Genomic DNA, 15429 nt, shown 5'->3' on the forward strand with positions numbered 1-15429 from the left:
AAGTGCAAGATTGTCAGTACCTTTGGACATTGCTTGTTGTGAACCCTTTGGCTTCACCGAACCTCACCCCGTTGTCAAAGCTATAACCTTCAGGAGTCCCTTTCAGAAGTTGGGACTTTGAGATTCGTCACACCAGCACATAGAGTACTACGACGGCTACAGCTCTGGGTCTGGGTTTAGGCCCCAGTTCTGGTATAGGAGTATAAGTATTGTACGACTCCGCTAGGAAGCGACCCGGTACTGGGCCAGGGCTCGTTGAACAGCTCGCGTTTATACTAGACTGGGCAGACGTATATGTGACGAATCTCAAGCCCCAACTTCTGAAAGGGACTCCAGAAGGTTATAGCTTTGACAACGGGGTGAGGTTCGGTGAAGCCAAAGGGTTCACAACAAGCAATGTCCAAGGGTACTGACAATCTTGCACTTGAGTTGCTTACTGGAGAACTCCCAGAGTTCTCCAGAACGGGTGACTATATACTAGATGCATTTGGTTGCTCTCTCGTGCTCTCTAGAGCCATCTAGAGCCAATGCTCTATGGTGCTCTCGAGAGCCTCTTAGAGCGTCCTCTGATTGGCCTTGCACTGGTGCTCTCTCATGCTCCTGAGAGCTCTCTGGAGCACCTCTAGGACTCGTTCCGATTGATCCTAAGTGATTGGCTCGGAACGTCCTACGTTCCCCACTGGCTTCTGCAAGTAAGCCGCCGCTGTTGGCTCTCGTTGGTTCATTTGTGACAGTACGGTTGCCAATTCAGGACTCGATGCGCATACATATCAACCACGTGAGAAAGCTCGATTTCCTCTGTGCGTTCCGCGAGGCCTGCTGTGCCTCTATGACAGGGAGGAACATCCAGGGTGGCTTTGCAGGGGCTGGCCTTGTGCCGTACAATCCAGAGACGGTGCTTTCCAAGCTAGATGTGAAGCTTCGTACGCTAATACCCCTGAACTCGCGTGCGGCACTCTACAACCTTGGGTATTCCAGACGCTACACAACCCTTGAGAAGTCGATTCGTAATTAACGCTCATCAAGACTCGTATTGCAAATCATCAGAATAACTCCCCAACGTAATGTTGGCTGCTATGGACCAGCCTGCTAAGGATACAATGGCTGTGATGCACGGGGTGTCACTTCTTCGGTCGGATGTCTCTTCGCTCTGTAAGGCCAACGAGGCATTAAGCAAGCGCCGGAGAGCCCAAAAGAACACGCGTACAGCTTGGGGGATCACTTGCAGTACAAGATGCAAAGGATCAACTGGATCAGAAGGCGGTGGTTGGGAGGCGGCGCAAGAAATGGAGCAGGATAGTTGTGGTGTAGGGTCAGGTCGTACGAAGGTGTGGTGCTGTGGTGTGTGTGTGAAGCCCGGTCATAATGTCCGTACGTGCCAGGAGGCTGCAGAAGGCTCTGATTCAGCTATTTCTGATGCAATTGTAGTTAATAATAGTGTTGTTGTCTTGTAATCGAGGAGTGTTGTTATTAGGTAGTCGGAAGTGCCTCACTCGCTGATATGGCTCACTCGCTGATAATATACGTTAACGTAATACACTCAGTCTCTCGAATCTTCTGGCGTAAAAGCTGAGACAGTGTAGGACCTGCTATGTGGCCGTCAATCCGGGAATTCGGTGGATTCGAAACAGTGCGGTAGAAGTCGTTGCTTCGAGTGCGTTTAATGAAGTGCATCTCAGAAAAGAAAAAAATATGGGAAAGAAAGAAGCAATCATCCGACCTGACCTTAGAGTTGGGTGTCTACTCAACAACCCATCCAGTCCTTCGTCACTTTCACGGCTGACCTTCCTCGACGAAAACATCAACCACCACTACGTTTCCGTCGCGAACCGCCGCTACCGCTCTCTGGAACACTCCTTCCAACTCCTCCTTTTTCTCAACCAACCCATCCCCCACCGTTACCGCGCCCAACGACGCCGCCAGCTGGGTCACATCAGGCGCTGGATTGTCAATTGTCGTGCTCATACCAGCATTCTCCACGAGCCTCCCCCGCTGCCGCGCAACCTCAGCCTGATGCCGTGTGTCATTATAGTAAGCCTTGTTATTCGCGACGATAATCAGCAGTGGAATCTTGTGGTGCACCGCTGTCCAGAGGGCCGAAGAGCCCATCAGGAAATCGCCGTCGCCGAGAATTGCGACGGGAACTAGGCCATAGTTGGAGTCTTTCATCGCGAGGGCCGATCCCACGGCGTTCCCTGGCCCCGAGCCGACGCCCTCGCCACCGTCGCGGCCTAGGTAGGACAGGGGGTGGGTTGCAAGGAGATCGCCGCCTTTGAAGCTTATGGGGACGCGCAAGATGGACACGTCGTCCGGTGAAATTGCCTTGTAGAGGGTGTGGGCGATGTCGCTGATGAAGATTTTGCTGGGGTTCATGTCGCTGGGCTGTTGAGCAGGAAGAGTAGTGGTGGTAATGCTGGCTGACAGGGGGCCGAAGGAGGGAGAATCTGACCGGGCTGGTGTCTCGTGCGGTGTATCTAGCAAGGCGCTTACGGTTTCGTCCACGTCAGCTGACACGGCAATGTCGAGGGGTGGCCAGGCGAAGTGCGTCTTGGTCCATCCGTCGTGGATGGCTGGGTCGTCGAGCGAGATGTGCACCACGCGTACCCCTTCCTCGGGCGCTTCACCGAGCCCATCTTCGTAAAAGGCCGTCTTCAAAGTTCCAGCCAGATCAACCCAGTCAAACGAGACGATAAGAGTGGAAGATCGGATCACCTCGACTTGCTGTGGGGTGAGAAACTCCGCTGGTGGGGCTGCGTGCAGGCGGTGCTGGGTTGGGAAGGCGGCGGCCACTCTGAGGTCGGTCAAGACACGGGCATTGTACCGCTCAGCCAGCTTGACCCTGTTGTTCCAGCTCGACTTGGCGCGGTCGACGCGGCCGAAGAGGAAAAGTGGTCTCTTAGCCACGTGAATAGCTAACAGGATCACGGATAAGTCCCGGTGTGACGGGCGGGGAAGCGCCCGTGTCGCTCTCAAGTACCGCCGGGTGTCCGGAAGCTTGACGGCTCCAGGTCCCTGTAACGTTATTTTCTCTTCCTGCAACGGTGAGTCGAGACAGACATAGGCCGGGCCTTTGGGGATTCGATCGGCTGCGATGGTGGCCGAAATAAGACTCTGCAACGCCGCCTGTACCGAGCCTGGCCGGTCGTCGAACTTGACAAAGGGTCGAATGAGGGCGGCTTCGTCTCCTGTGGTATGTATCCAATCGATCCATGGGCGGCGACGGTTCGCGTCGAGCGGGCCAGTTCCGCCCACTACAAGCACCGGCATGCGGTCGCAATGGGCATTGTAAATGGCCATGGTTGCATGCATGAGGCCCACGGCGTCGTGAACGACCGCCGCCATTGGGCTCTCAGCCACTTTTGCGTACCCATGGGCAATGGCTACCGAGTGCTCCTCGTGCAAGCAGAGGATAATTTCGGGCCTGGTCCTGTCACCGTCCAAGCTGAAGTTGACGATGCTGTCGTGGAGACCGCGGAAGGTGGAGCCGGGGACAAGAGCGAAGTAACGGATGCCGAGTTCGGAGAGCTGCCGGAACATGACATCGCTGCCGTAAAGGTCGTCGCGAGACATAGTGTGAGTACTGTTACTGTAGGCTGAGTAATGAACCAAACGGGAATGAAGATGTTACTCGCTCTGTCAGCACGGATGGAAGTTGCTCGAGATTCCAAAGCTCAACACTTACCGTAAAACCCGTTCCAAAGACACGCAGGTAACCAAATAATGTACGAGGTGACTTTAGCATGGCTGTAGTGGGTTGAAGGCAACGAAGCCGTGGTGAACGAACATGACGGCTCCTCTCTCACAGCACGCCGTTCCTTTATAGGTGGTCCAGCCTGTGAAACCTTCACAGTCCGAGACAAATGCGATGGCGATGGTGTCAAGGCTCGAGACTACCCCCTCCCTCTTGCTATCCACTCGGTCGAAGCTTCCATTGTTTCGGACATTCTAATGTGAACAGGCAAACAGTTCGGCTGGGATGGGCCCAACACGGTGATTTCGAGACCCCGGGGGATAATAAGGAAATCGTGACGGAGAGCGTTATCCAAGCTTAGAATGCAATACCTGATCGCGTGGAAAAGGGACCAACCAGGAACATTCAATGAGTGAAGGACGGCGCTGTCCAAACACAAATGTCAGGTAAGGCAAGTAGTGTGAAGGAAAACAGCACTACTTAAGAAGGTTGCCCGCAATAATGCAGCTTGGGCGGTTGGGGATCGTACTGGGTAGAGGTCATCCGCAAAGTTTGCCAGTTGCCGAAGCATGATACGGTGCCATACTGTACCGGCCGGCAGCAAGTGGGGTTGTCCGAGGGACAGCCGCCAAAGCCTGGATTGCTCAACCGTGTTCCACGGCCATCGGCAGAGGCTCAGAGAACCGGGACTGGTACCATGCAAGGCGGGATGCATGACCGGGAGCGTGCCAAATTCAACAACACCGTCGACCTGTGAATGTGATGTGAGAAACTCATCCACGGCAACTCATCACCGAAAGACCCGAGCCAAGATGCCATCATCTCCACCAATGAAACGGAAATTCCACCAATCATAATAATACCATGCGAGTGTACAAATACACTAAAGAGCACTGCAACATCTACACCACTTCGTGAAATCGTTTGCAATCTTTCCGAAATCGAGACATCACGTCGAAACTTAAGAGCCCTTTTCATTGTCACCGCGATGGCCCAAAACATCCTCGATTCGCTCAAGGACGCGAACCTGGTCCCCTCCAAAGTCATCCCAGCAGACTTCACCCCGACCTTCCACCTCAACGTCCACTTCCCCACCAAGGCCATCTCCAACGGCACGCTCGTGCGCGTCAGCGAAGTAAAACAGACACCCTCCATTTCCATCTCAGCCATCTCCCCCACAACAACAACAACTGAAACCCCCGAGCAAAGTTTCACCTTCATGCTGATCGACCCGGACGCGCCGACGCCCGACGACCCCAAGTTCGGCTACTGGCGGCATTGGGTTGTGACAAACATTCCTTTTTCATCTCCAACTACCTCCAAGCAGTCCGAAGAACAAACGAAGGCGGCGAGCATGGTGGACACCGGGAGGACACTGACCCAGTACCTCCCGCCGGGCCCCAAGGACGAATCAGGGCCGCATCGGTACCTGTTTCTGCTGTTTGCTGAGCCCGAACAGAGGCTGAAGCTTGAGAAGAGCGACGTGGGCGGCGAGGAATTTGTCGAGAGGAGGAGTTTTAGGGCTGAGGAGTTCGTGCAGAGGCATGGTTTGCGGCTGGTTGGCGTGCAGTGGATGAGGGGGGTCGGGGATGGGTGGAAGGGGCCGGAATGATTACATGGTCGCGGGATGACTCTGAAACTCCTATTTGGAGGTTACCTTGATCAACCGAGAGGATGACTTCTACGTGCGAAATTTGATGTACACTAACAGACGGTGTTTGTCCAAGCCCCCGGGCGAAATCGTTCACGACAATGGCAAAGAACAAAGCTGAAGTGTCCCATTCGTCCACCAGCATCACCAACGGAGGCGGTACATCTGATAAGCTCGACCGTCACCCATGAACTCTTAAGGAGCCGGTGCAACAGAGGCTACCCCAAACTTCCATCTCCAGCACGCTCTGCAATCGCTAAGCATAACTGAAGGCAATAGTAATACATCCAGACCCTCTCCATGCACGCGCCAACCTCCATCCTTCGAACTACGATCTCATAGTTGATATCCCTCTGAAAAGGTGGCATTTTCATGGCATATCTAATCATAACATCGTTCAGCCAAGAACGTTGCGGCCACCTTGCTCACCACAAGGCATCCATTCACCCTTGACTCGGTGATAGTTGCGCTCTTTTCGCAGACCCAATCCAATTATTGCAAGAAAGTTGCCGGCACCTCGGGACCTACGAGAGATCTCATGATTAGCTCAGGATCACCCCAACGAGACCAGAACCACCTACCCCAAACATGCAGATTATCCGGCGCCGCCTTTGTATGGTGAGTCGGCTCCTTCATATCGAGTAGGTCGCCGTCCACATAGTGCTCCATGATGAAGCCAGACGGGTCAAACCTGAACAAACACGTCAGCACAGCTCTCCGGCCAATCTTACCCAAAGTACATGGAACACCATACCAGTAGTCAAAAATTTGACTGCCCATGACATGCCGCCCGACACCCCAGCAGTTGGTGTATCCCTTGTGGCGCAGCCAGTCGTGGCCGAGCACCTGGGCGTCAAAGTCGTGCGTCTCGAAGGACGAGTGATGGACGTGCATCTTGGGACCTTCGAAGAAGAAGAAACAGTGGTGGTCGACGAGCTCGTCGCCACGGTCGAGGCGGAAGAAGACGGTTTTGTCGACGCCCTGGTCATTGTGGACGAGCTGAGAGTGTTCAATGTCAGTACCATGAGAGGGGAGTGGCGTGAGCGGCTGCTGGAGGACTTGCCTCGCTCGGGTGGAAGTTGAAGTAAGTCGAGTAGAACTCATAGCATTTGGCAAAGTCGGTCACGCACATGCCGAAGTGGCCGAGCTTGTGAACTGGCGCAGGCCGCTTCTTGAAGCGCTGAAATTCGTTGGGGCCGCGGTGCTTCTCAACGGGCTGCGGATAGTCAGTCTCTTCGCCCACTCGGATAGTGGCCGGGGGATGGCAGCTGACAAAGTTAAACTTGACTATGGGAAACCCAGGGTCCTCCAAGGCAACTGGCGTCTGGCCGTGTACGAGGTGGAAGGGGAAGCTGTCGACGGGGTCGTAAAAGGTGACTCGCTTTCCGCCGCCCGGGACGTCCTTCATCTCGTGTACCTCGGTTGCCCTGCACTCTTTGGGCAATACCTTGGACGCGTGCACCAGATCCTCCTCCGACTCAACGACGAATGCCGCACCGCCAAACTCGTTCTGGTCTGATGCCTCGAGTGCTAGAGCGAAGGGTTCGGTGCCATAACCGCGGTAGAAGGTTGTCTTGCCGACTTGGGCCGTTTCCACGAAGCCAAAGTCGAGGGCGAACTGCTTCGCGGCCTCGATGTTCTCGTGCTTGTACCATACATGAGCAATGCGCACGAGTCGGATCTTCTTCAGCGAAGTCGACGGTAGTCCGGACGCCATGGTATTGTCTGTCGAGGTATCGGTGTGAAGTCACTGGGTGTTTCCTCTGGAGGTTAGATGATACAAGTCGCAGTGTCTATTCTTAACAGGTCAAATCACAGACGTGTTGAAACAGCAGTTCTCGTCCGAGAAGATATTCCTTCAGAGCGGGCGACGGGGAATATATTTGGGGTCCGTCCCCATCTGAGGTCAGCCCAGGAGCAGGTGGCACGCGGGGCATCCGGTGGGGAAACGCGACGGGTAAGGAAGAACCGGCAATTTCAACTTCCAGTACGTCTTGCGCTCTCTGATGGTGCAACGGCAGTTGGCGCAGGAAGTGACGGCCCGTTCACAACGGTCTCCGGGTAATTTCAAGGGAAGCATCGTGATCAGCCCATCGATCGATACCTTATTGCGGATCTTGACATTGCATTCACCGCCGAAGGAGTACTTCGTTGAAGTGAGTCGGTCGACCCGCAGCTGTGTCGAGGCGGACTCCGGAGACACAAGACGGAAAGCCTTGCGGCAATCCGTCATCGGGACTGCAACTTTCATGGGGCAGTACCGAGATCCTGGCTAAACCGGGGATGCATCCCGGCTCCACAGTTAACCCTAACCCAGCCATGATCCAGTTCGTTCTCATCCTGGGGTTTCGAATTGGCCTCGACTCGTAATTCAAAGGATGTCTCTACTGTGTACACTTCAACCTCCAGGTTACTTAGTTTTCTCCACCAAATATCCCTTCCCACCAAGCCCTATCCCGCGGTCGGCCTCTCGAATTCCCCCATGGCCAGGAGCAAGAAACTAGCCAAGCCCGCTCCAGACGGCTTCTCGTCCATGTCGTCCAACCCCACGCCATCCCCCTCCTGGCTCCACGACGGCCTCCCCCTCCCGCGACTGATAGTCCTCGACCTCGACTACACCCTCTGGCCCTTCTACTCCGACATCCACATCTCGACCCCGATCCGCCTCGTCCCAAACTCGTCCCCACCCACCCTCACCGACCGCAACGGCGAGCACTTTGCCCTCTACGCGGACGCCCCGCACATCCTGCGCCTTGTCTCGTCGCTCCCCAACACGCGCCTGGCCGTGGCGAGCAAGTCGCCCGTTGGCGACCTTTGCAGGGAGGTGCTCAAGCTACTGCGACTGCCGCCGGGCGAGGGGGGCAGCGAGAAGGGGCCCAAACGGACGATTGACGCGTTCGATGCCGGGTTGGAGATCTACGAGGGAACCAAGCTGAGGCACTTTGAGGCTATTTCCAAGCGGACGGGGATTCCGTTCAGTCAGATGCTGTTTTTTGACGACGAGAGGCCGAATCTTGAGGTGGAGAGCTTGGGGGTGACCATGAGGCTGATCCGGGACGGCTTGACCTGGGAGGAGCTGGAGAAGGGGATAATGCAGTGGAGGGCAAATCAGGGGATAGAATGAGGGTTTGGGAAGGGGATGATATTGAATTGTGTTGCGGTTGGGTTTGTTGATTGGTATAGACGGAATGTAGATCTGGCGAGGTGTTTGGCGTTGTGAGACCGGCTTGGGACGGGCGTATCATGATGGGCTTTGAAGTAACACAAGGAAACGACAGATTCGGGACATGATTGCATTGAAGATGGATCATATCGAGACTACCTCGCGAGGTAATCATAATACCTTCCCGGCGATAACAACTCGACGAGATTCGACCGCTTCCATGATGTTACAGCTGTAAGCCGGTTTTCGAGATTGCCTCGAATTCTAACCAAAGAGAACAACCTGGAGGCATATAAGTTGCGCCAAATACAATGTGCCCTTCTATGCAAAGCATTATCCGACCGTCGCCGGCCTCGCCTCTCCGCTCAAGTAGCGGTCGTCGCAGCCTGCGGTTCCTGAGCCTTCACGGCCACTTTCTCTTCCATCTCGTTGGCGACCTTGTTGGCAATGGACAGCTTTTCCACACCCTCGACAGCATCCTGGACAGTAGCATCCGCCGCGGGCGCGGGCGCGGACACAGCCGTCTCCGTTGGCGCAGTCACTCCCTCCTTCGGAAACGCCACCGGGATCGTGCATACCGTCTCCCGCCGCTCCTTCCCACCCTTGCTCCCCACCGCGATGCAAGCCAACCTCTTCCCGCCATCAACCGGCACCCAGTATGCCGGGCCCTCGGGAAAATCCGTATACCCATTCTCCCAGATCAAAACCTCCTTGATCTGGGGATCCAAATTAGGCCGATCAAAAAACTCAAACTCCAGCTCGCCGCCGTACAGCTTGGGGATATTCCTCGGCTCGATAAACTCCTCGAGCGTCGTCTTGACTTCGCTCGCGCTGAGAATAAAAATCTTGGACACAGTGATGGGGTCGAACCAGCGCTTGATCCAGCCCCAGACAGTGCTGAAGAAGTAGGGAGCGCCAATGATGAAGATGCGGTCGAGCGTCTCCGGGTAGTGCGCCGTGGCGAGCGTCGACGCGGCCTGCATGTGCGCCTTGAGGTTCCAGAACATGCGCAGCGAGACTTGCGAGACGTCAACGATGTTGGTGCTGAGCGTGATGGGCGTGCGCGGGTGCTCGCGATCCATCATCTCGGTGCAGAGCGGCTGCGCGAAGCGGGTGAGGTTCTCGTAGAGGGCAAAGAGGCGGAGGAGGCGTTGCGGGGTTGAGCCGTCGGTTTGCGCTTTGCTCGCGTTGGTGGACTCGGCGGACTTCTCGTACGTCGAGACGGTTTTAGAGTCGAGGTGTCTGATCTGGAATAGGTAGAGCGGGATGCCTCTGTTTGGAGGGAAAGTCAGCGGGCGGCAAGAGAAGGGTAAAGCAGAGCACAGTGGCGTACCTCCTGTCTCTCCTCCCTGTCCATTGAGGATACTGCGGCCATATCGTGTCAGCCCAAGGACCGCAAGGACTGAGTACGTGGCAGGTTCCGCACCAAGCGCCTAGTCTGCTCATATGCATCCACATCAATTGTGTCGTAGAGGACCTCGAGCTGGTTTGCTTGCCGCCATTCCTCGGTGTCCTTGAACTGCCCGTAGGCGTCTTTGACGATCCATCTCCGTGCCCGCAAAAAGCGCCTATGGATGGGCAGAGGAAGACCTCGTTAGCACTCTGGCGAGGCTGGATCGTGGCCGGTGCGCGACGGAGATATGCTCACAGCAGAGTCTGGTCGTCGTGCGAAGCCGGCGGACCGCGCGTGTACAGGCCCTTTTCCTGTAAGAAAACTTTGAAAGACTCAAGGGAGTTCTCCTCCTCCTGGGTAAGATACCCCAAATGGCCGTGCGGGTACCCGATATCGTGGCCGCCCACGCTTACGGTCCTGTGCGCCTGAGCTTCAGCCATTGTCGGTGGCTGGGTAGCGCGGGGCCTAATTCTGGTTGGGGGGAGAGCCGCAGTACTCGTAGCGCGGATGGCAGAGGGAGAGCTATGGGTCGGCGCCGTCAGCGGAAGAACAGCAGTGAGAAGAAGCCAGATGTTGTTCTGGAGTTCATCTTCGCCGAATAGACTTCTCCAGATCGAGCTCTCGGGGTCCGATAACCAGTGCCTTTCGGCTCCAAGCTCCGATCGTGCCGAGATGACGGAAAGGCCCCACAAAATGCATTTGTGCAATCGCCAAGACCACTGTGGTGGTTGGATACGCGGAAGCGCGGAAGCGCAGTAAGGCAACTCCGAAGACACTTGAGAATGAGACCAAACGCCAACAACAATCATCAAGTTTCTTGATCCTTATCCATCTACCGTCCCTGTCTAGAGGAATGCTGAACATAATGATCATTTCTGCTGGCAAAACCGAGCCTTTACGTTTTGCTCTCTACCAAACACAGCAACCGCCCTACGCCGAAGAATCACATCCAATTCAGCGCGCATATGCGCTAGGACACAGATGACCCAAGAACTACCCCACGTCCTCTTCTTGACCCTCCTCTTTCGCATCCTCCGCGTCCTCAACCTCATCAGCAGCTTCCTTAGCGTTTGCCTCTCCCGCGACAGCAGGCCCCTCCTTCTCCAACAGCAGCCATTCATCCCACTCGGGAAATAGCGCCTCATCCTCACCAGGCATGCCCAGCGACTTGGCGACGCGCCCCTTCTTGTTCTTCTCCAGGTCTTTCTTCCACTACGCAACCAGCTCCGCCGTCAAGCTGGGCCGGTACGTCTGCGAGAACAGCACCGCCTCGGCAAACCGGTTCGTCTTGACAAGCACGTCGATGCAGCCGGGGACGTCGCCCAGCGACCGCTTGTAGTGAACGTAACATTGAGGACGCCCGTCTCGGAGCCCTGCTCGGCCAGCTTGGCGAGACCGGCGCGGTCGCAGGACGAAATGTAGACCAGCAAAAGGGAGCCGAGGGTCCTTGGCGTTGACAAGAACACTCTGTCGCAAGGGGACATCCCACGTGGCGAGGCCGGCGTCGCCTAGCGTCTTCCATTTGTGATCCGGATCGGCCTTCCGCGCCATTTTCCGGGCGATGTCGGGCTGGTTGAGCGCCAATGCGAGGTCGAACTCGTGCTCCGGGTCGGTGGCGACTTCGAGCGCGAGCTCCTTGTGTCTCTGGCCCTTGAGGAAGCGGGCAATTTTTTTGAGCTGGTCGTAGGGAATGCTGGAAAGGAGCTCGGCCGCCATCTCCATGTCTCCACGCAGGACCAACGTCTGGTACTCCGGGACAGGGAGGGAGAGCGCAAACGAGGTGACGGAGAGGTGCTTGTTGATGAGATACACCTTGCTGTCGCGCTGGAGGTAGCCCAGGATGTACATGGGCTTGTCAAAGTGCGCGACGGTGTACGTCTGATCACCAACCATGGTGATTCAACCTATTCGTCCCGTTGGTGTAGATCAGGACGTCACCGAGCCATTCGACGGATTGGATACTACGACCATTTTAGCGGAATTGACGCGGATGGCCGATCCGATTGAGACTTGCCTCTCGTTGATGTCAGTAACAGCGCTAAACGCAGCCTCGACGCCGTCATCGTCGACCTGGCCGTTCTGCACCGCCTCATTGTAGCTCTCCCTTGAAAACCTCAGCACGTAGGTCGTATCCTCGCAGGCCAAGGCCACCAGCTCGCCTCTCTCACTCCGGTAGACCTGCTTGGGCTCAACCTCGATGCGGCGGACCGCCTGTCTGCCAGTCATAGAAGGAAATACCTACTTGGCCCTTTACACCCAACAAGACGCCGCCTGTAAGTCCGTCTGCCGCGAAGGGGATGTCCAGCCTGCCCTTCTTCTCTTGGAAGTTTTTGAAATCCTTGATGTTAGTTGCCAACACGCGGATGGCGAAATCGTTCGAGTTGTCCTTGGACGCAGACAAATTCCAGCGCTTGACCGAACGCCTTGTTGCGCCAAGCAAGGGCGGTGTAAAAAAAAAAAAAAAAAAAAAAGTACTCGCCATCCCCACAGATGGCTGCAGAACGGCCGTTCGGGGAGTGGATCAGGCTCTGTTGGTGAGCATGATCGGCTTGTTGCCTTGATGGGCTCACGCCTTGATGACAGCCGACACAACCTCGTTGTGCCGCGCCCAAATGATTTTGCCAAAGCCACCCATCGAAACGGCAGGCTACTCACGACCGAACTTCTTGACTACCAAGCCATCGTCAAAGCCCACCGCAATGCCCTGCTTGCCCTTCTGGTAAGCCACACACCATGCTCTCTCCAGCCCGTCGTTCAGGGACTGCTCGAAGCGGTATGTCAGCATCAACTGCGGTGACTCCGGCCCGGGGAACACGTACATCCTTGGAACCTGAAATGATGATGGGCAGCTCCGGGTGGTAGCAGGCGAAAGACACATTATTTGGTGTGGCCTTCTAGGGTCGCGATGAAGCTCTTGGTGGTGTAACCCCACACTTTTACGGTGCGCTGTCATGGGCGTCAGTGATCATGGAGTATCAGACCCGAAAGGAATACTTACGTCGTCTGAGGTGGTAAGAATATATGGTTTATCGCTGTGAGGGTAGTAGTCGACACGGTTTCCGCCCTTCGTTTCGTGTGCTTCCAATTGGAACCTGAGAGTGGAAGAACCCAAGCTTCAGATCTTGACTGTTTAGGTGTTAGAAGATACGAAAATGAATCGAGGGGGACGCACCGGTCCTATTCAGGCAAGCAGACGCGAAGGTATTTGTGCCCTGGGGTTAATCGTCACAGACATGACGTAGTCTAGGTGTGCTGTCAGCATCTGTCCGTGCAGAGCAATCAATGTGGCTGCCAACCTACGCGAGTTGCCCTCGAATACCCTGGCGTTCTTCCACCCCTTCGCCCAGTCCCAGAGCTTGATAGTCATGTCATTACTGGCAATAAGGACGGAGAGTTGTGTCGGGTGAACAACGATGGCGCGGATGTAATCGGGATTGGCTTTGTACTGTGTGATCTTTTCGCTTGTGTTGTAGTTGTAAACCCGGATTTGGCTGTGTCCGAAGGTTATCTCCAACAGTACTCATCCAAAGCCCGGGCTTCCATACAAAGCATCCGACCCGCAGACAACGCAGTTCTTGCGCGCAATGAAGCGGCCGGCGCGGGCCGGGACATCGGTGAGCTCAAACGTCTTGACGATTTGCTGTGTCTCGTACGACCAGATGTACACATGACCGCTGTAGAGCGTTGCTGTTCACATGGAGTCAGAGACGGTGCGCAGGGCTGGGGCTAGATCCAAAGGTGTGCCCAGTATTCATGGCTCGGTCAGGTGGAAGTCAATGCCTTTGACTCGCTGTTGGGCGGCTTGTGAGCAAGGCGACGACAAGTGGTTCTGGCAGCTGCACAGGGATGCAGACCTCAAAGCGAGGAAAAAGCTGGCGCTGCAGGTGGAGGGCCATGTTAGCAGACAATGCTGACAAGGTTTAGGATTCGAGTCGAGTCGACTGGGAGCAAGACAGGCGCCGATGGTTGCTGTTTGTATTGTGCACCGACGGGATCTTGGGATTCGTGGCCAGCTTGCCCGAGCGTGACACAGCCCTGGCACTACAAGGAGGGCAACGTACCTTTCACATCCAGCCTCATCTTGAAAGGCAGTGTGTTGCGCGGCCAGCAAAATTGCGAGTACAGCGGCTTCCGAGCTTTCCGAAATTTGACTTGGTTCTATAGATAGGAGCAACCGAACCGACTCCAATGGCTTACCAGTATTGGGCAAATGCGCTGACGCTGGGAGATTCAGGAGGCCCGTGAGTGGGAATGTCGAGCTCGCTTTGCAACTTCTCTGAAATCAACGAAGCCAAGTTATTACAATCGAAATCAGCAAGTCCTATCGAGCTAGGCTGATCTGCCGCCGGTTCCTTCAGCTCGGAAAGGCGAGTTGATAGCGGCACTTCGATCAGCTTCTTTATGTCTAGATCATTGTTCGCTGCAGAACCGAGTTGCTTCGCGCGCAGTGTTATGGCCGTGTACTGCTCATCGACGGTCTTATGGAGGCTCTGAAAAGAATGCAAACATATGAACATCGTGAGCAATTGCTCCTTGCCTCATTGTGAAGATATCCGCATAGATGCGCAGTGGGCATCAGGTGGCTGTGGAGAACAGAGGAAACTTGGTGGGAATGCCGTCAGCCTCAAGACCGTGGTCATGGAGTATTAGTGCACAGCAGGTACCTAGATGAGGCTGGCTGCCATCCTTGCATATCTTCTTACTTTTTCTACCGGCGTTGCACAGACATACGCTGACCGTCCCTCAAGATCACGAAGCCGCCCAAGCACCGGCAGGATCTCTCCTTTGGCTGACAGCGGGCTCGGGTGCTCGGAGCCTTCTTCAACGGATCTCTGCTGCCTGCGCCGTAGTATTCAGCATTCTTTTCTAGTCTATTGAGCGCTTCATTTTGCTGAAGAAAATTGAAGACCCTATGCTTGTCCTTATCATGGGCGGCGTTGGCTCTCAGCTCGAATATCATCACAGCTGCATTCCTACATGGTCAGCACATCCGGTAACCCAAGTGCATCTGAGACAAGGGCTAACCAAGCTTCTATAATCAGATCATCACGGTACACATCACCACAGCCTGAACAAACAACAGCATTAGCAACGGCGATAACAACAGCGTCAACTTCACTTCCACGCTGGCCCCGATTCCGAAGTCTCGTTTGGAATTGCGCTCTCTTCCCTCCTCTGCCTGCACTATGACTACCGCATGGCGGAATGCCCCTTCGACCCAGACTCCCACGCTGGCCACCGGCATGCCGGCCACTCCATCCAGGCTCCCGGCAGGGACCTTGGCGTGTTGGGTGCTGTTTTGCACGTCCTCTTGAACTGGATGGGTAACGTGAGCGTCATTATTGCTGCGCTTATCGTCGAGCTCGTATCTTGGTCGGCTAAATACTACGCCGACTCGGCCGCCGGCATGGCCAAACCGCGGTCCCCCTACCGTAATGGGAAAATGCACCAGGCGGGTATGATACTTCGCATTCCAGGGATACAATCTGCCGTTGATATGTCAACTAGCATTCCCACCGCAAGTAGCATTC

General features: G+C 55.3%; 6 protein-coding genes across 6 annotated transcripts; 2 read left to right on the forward strand and 4 right to left on the reverse strand.

The window, feature by feature from the left end:
* Positions 1-1501: 1501 nt before the first annotated feature.
* Positions 1502-3766, reverse strand: N657DRAFT_280262 (thiamine diphosphate-binding protein). The gene is made up of 3 exons (XM_062786594.1): positions 3683-3766; positions 1726-3580; positions 1502-1589 (listed from the first exon to the last, which is right to left on the reverse strand). The coding sequence occupies exon 2, from the start codon at positions 3568-3570 to the stop codon at positions 1774-1776; it is 1797 nt and encodes a 598-aa protein (XP_062649595.1). The 5' UTR covers positions 3571-3580; positions 3683-3766; the 3' UTR covers positions 1502-1589; positions 1726-1773.
* Positions 3767-4447: 681 nt separating this feature from the next.
* N657DRAFT_642576 (PEBP-like protein) lies at positions 4448-5477 on the forward strand. The gene has a single exon (XM_062792372.1). The coding sequence runs from the start codon at positions 4680-4682 to the stop codon at positions 5301-5303; it is 624 nt and encodes a 207-aa protein (XP_062649596.1). The 5' UTR covers positions 4448-4679; the 3' UTR covers positions 5304-5477.
* N657DRAFT_642577 (Glyoxalase/Bleomycin resistance protein/Dihydroxybiphenyl dioxygenase) lies at positions 5446-7556 on the reverse strand. Its single transcript, XM_062792373.1, has 5 exons — positions 6616-7556; positions 6406-6558; positions 6097-6341; positions 5924-6033; positions 5446-5866 (listed from the first exon to the last, which is right to left on the reverse strand). Exons 1-5 carry the CDS (start codon positions 7057-7059, stop codon positions 5835-5837), a joined length of 984 nt encoding a protein of 327 aa, XP_062649597.1. The 5' UTR covers positions 7060-7556; the 3' UTR covers positions 5446-5834.
* N657DRAFT_642579 (uncharacterized protein) lies at positions 7537-8776 on the forward strand. Its single transcript, XM_062792374.1, has one exon. It carries the CDS (start codon positions 7825-7827, stop codon positions 8464-8466), a length of 642 nt encoding a protein of 213 aa, XP_062649598.1. The 5' UTR covers positions 7537-7824; the 3' UTR covers positions 8467-8776.
* On the reverse strand, positions 8467-10562 carry N657DRAFT_642580 (CRAL/TRIO domain-containing protein). The gene is made up of 4 exons (XM_062792375.1): positions 10154-10562; positions 9932-10073; positions 9839-9870; positions 8467-9777 (listed from the first exon to the last, which is right to left on the reverse strand). Exons 1-4 carry the CDS (start codon positions 10336-10338, stop codon positions 8871-8873), a joined length of 1266 nt encoding a protein of 421 aa, XP_062649599.1. The 5' UTR covers positions 10339-10562; the 3' UTR covers positions 8467-8870.
* Positions 10563-10673: 111 nt separating this feature from the next.
* N657DRAFT_708916 (uncharacterized protein) lies at positions 10674-13978 on the reverse strand (the record flags this gene model as incomplete). The annotated part of the gene is made up of 13 exons (XM_062797412.1): positions 10674-11110; positions 11165-11776; positions 11832-11859; positions 11913-12109; positions 12141-12321; positions 12374-12446; positions 12554-12686; positions 12718-12792; positions 12897-13011; positions 13067-13110; positions 13218-13389; positions 13444-13585; positions 13960-13978. 13 exons carry the CDS (start codon positions 13976-13978, stop codon positions 10892-10894), a joined length of 2010 nt encoding a protein of 669 aa, XP_062649600.1. The 3' UTR covers positions 10674-10891.
* Positions 13979-15429: the final 1451 nt, after the last annotated feature.

This window comes from Parathielavia appendiculata (genome assembly GCF_033297405.1).
Source record: "Parathielavia appendiculata strain CBS 731.68 unplaced genomic scaffold N657scaffold_3, whole genome shotgun sequence".
NCBI classification, from domain to species: Eukaryota; Fungi; Ascomycota; class Sordariomycetes; order Sordariales; family Chaetomiaceae; genus Parathielavia; species Parathielavia appendiculata.

Bases quoted from the DNA above. Each gene is read 5' to 3' on its own strand.
- N657DRAFT_280262 (XM_062786594.1), bottom strand. From the start codon at position 3,570: ATGTCTCGCGACGACCTTTACGGCAGCGATGTCATGTTCCGGCAGCTC.
- N657DRAFT_642576 (XM_062792372.1), top strand. From the start codon at position 4,680: ATGGCCCAAAACATCCTCGATTCGCTCAAGGACGCGAACCTGGTCCCC.
- N657DRAFT_642577 (XM_062792373.1), bottom strand. From the start codon at position 7,059: ATGGCGTCCGGACTACCGTCGACTTCGCTGAAGAAGATCCGACTCGTG. The intron at 6,559-6,615 runs GTCAGCTGCCAT...GACTATCCGCAG, and splicing joins CCATAGTCAAGTTTAACTTT to CCCGTTGAGAAGCACCGCGG. The intron at 5,867-5,923 runs GTAGGTGGTTCT...GATCTCTCGTAG, and splicing joins GGATAATCTGCATGTTTGGG to GTCCCGAGGTGCCGGCAACT.
- N657DRAFT_642579 (XM_062792374.1), top strand. From the start codon at position 7,825: ATGGCCAGGAGCAAGAAACTAGCCAAGCCCGCTCCAGACGGCTTCTCG.
- N657DRAFT_642580 (XM_062792375.1), bottom strand. From the start codon at position 10,338: ATGGCTGAAGCTCAGGCGCACAGGACCGTAAGCGTGGGCGGCCACGAT. The intron at 10,074-10,153 runs GTGAGCATATCT...GCCCATCCATAG, and splicing joins CACGACGACCAGACTCTGCT to GCGCTTTTTGCGGGCACGGA. The intron at 9,871-9,931 runs GTGCGGAACCTG...ATATGGCCGCAG, and splicing joins ATGAGCAGACTAGGCGCTTG to TATCCTCAATGGACAGGGAG.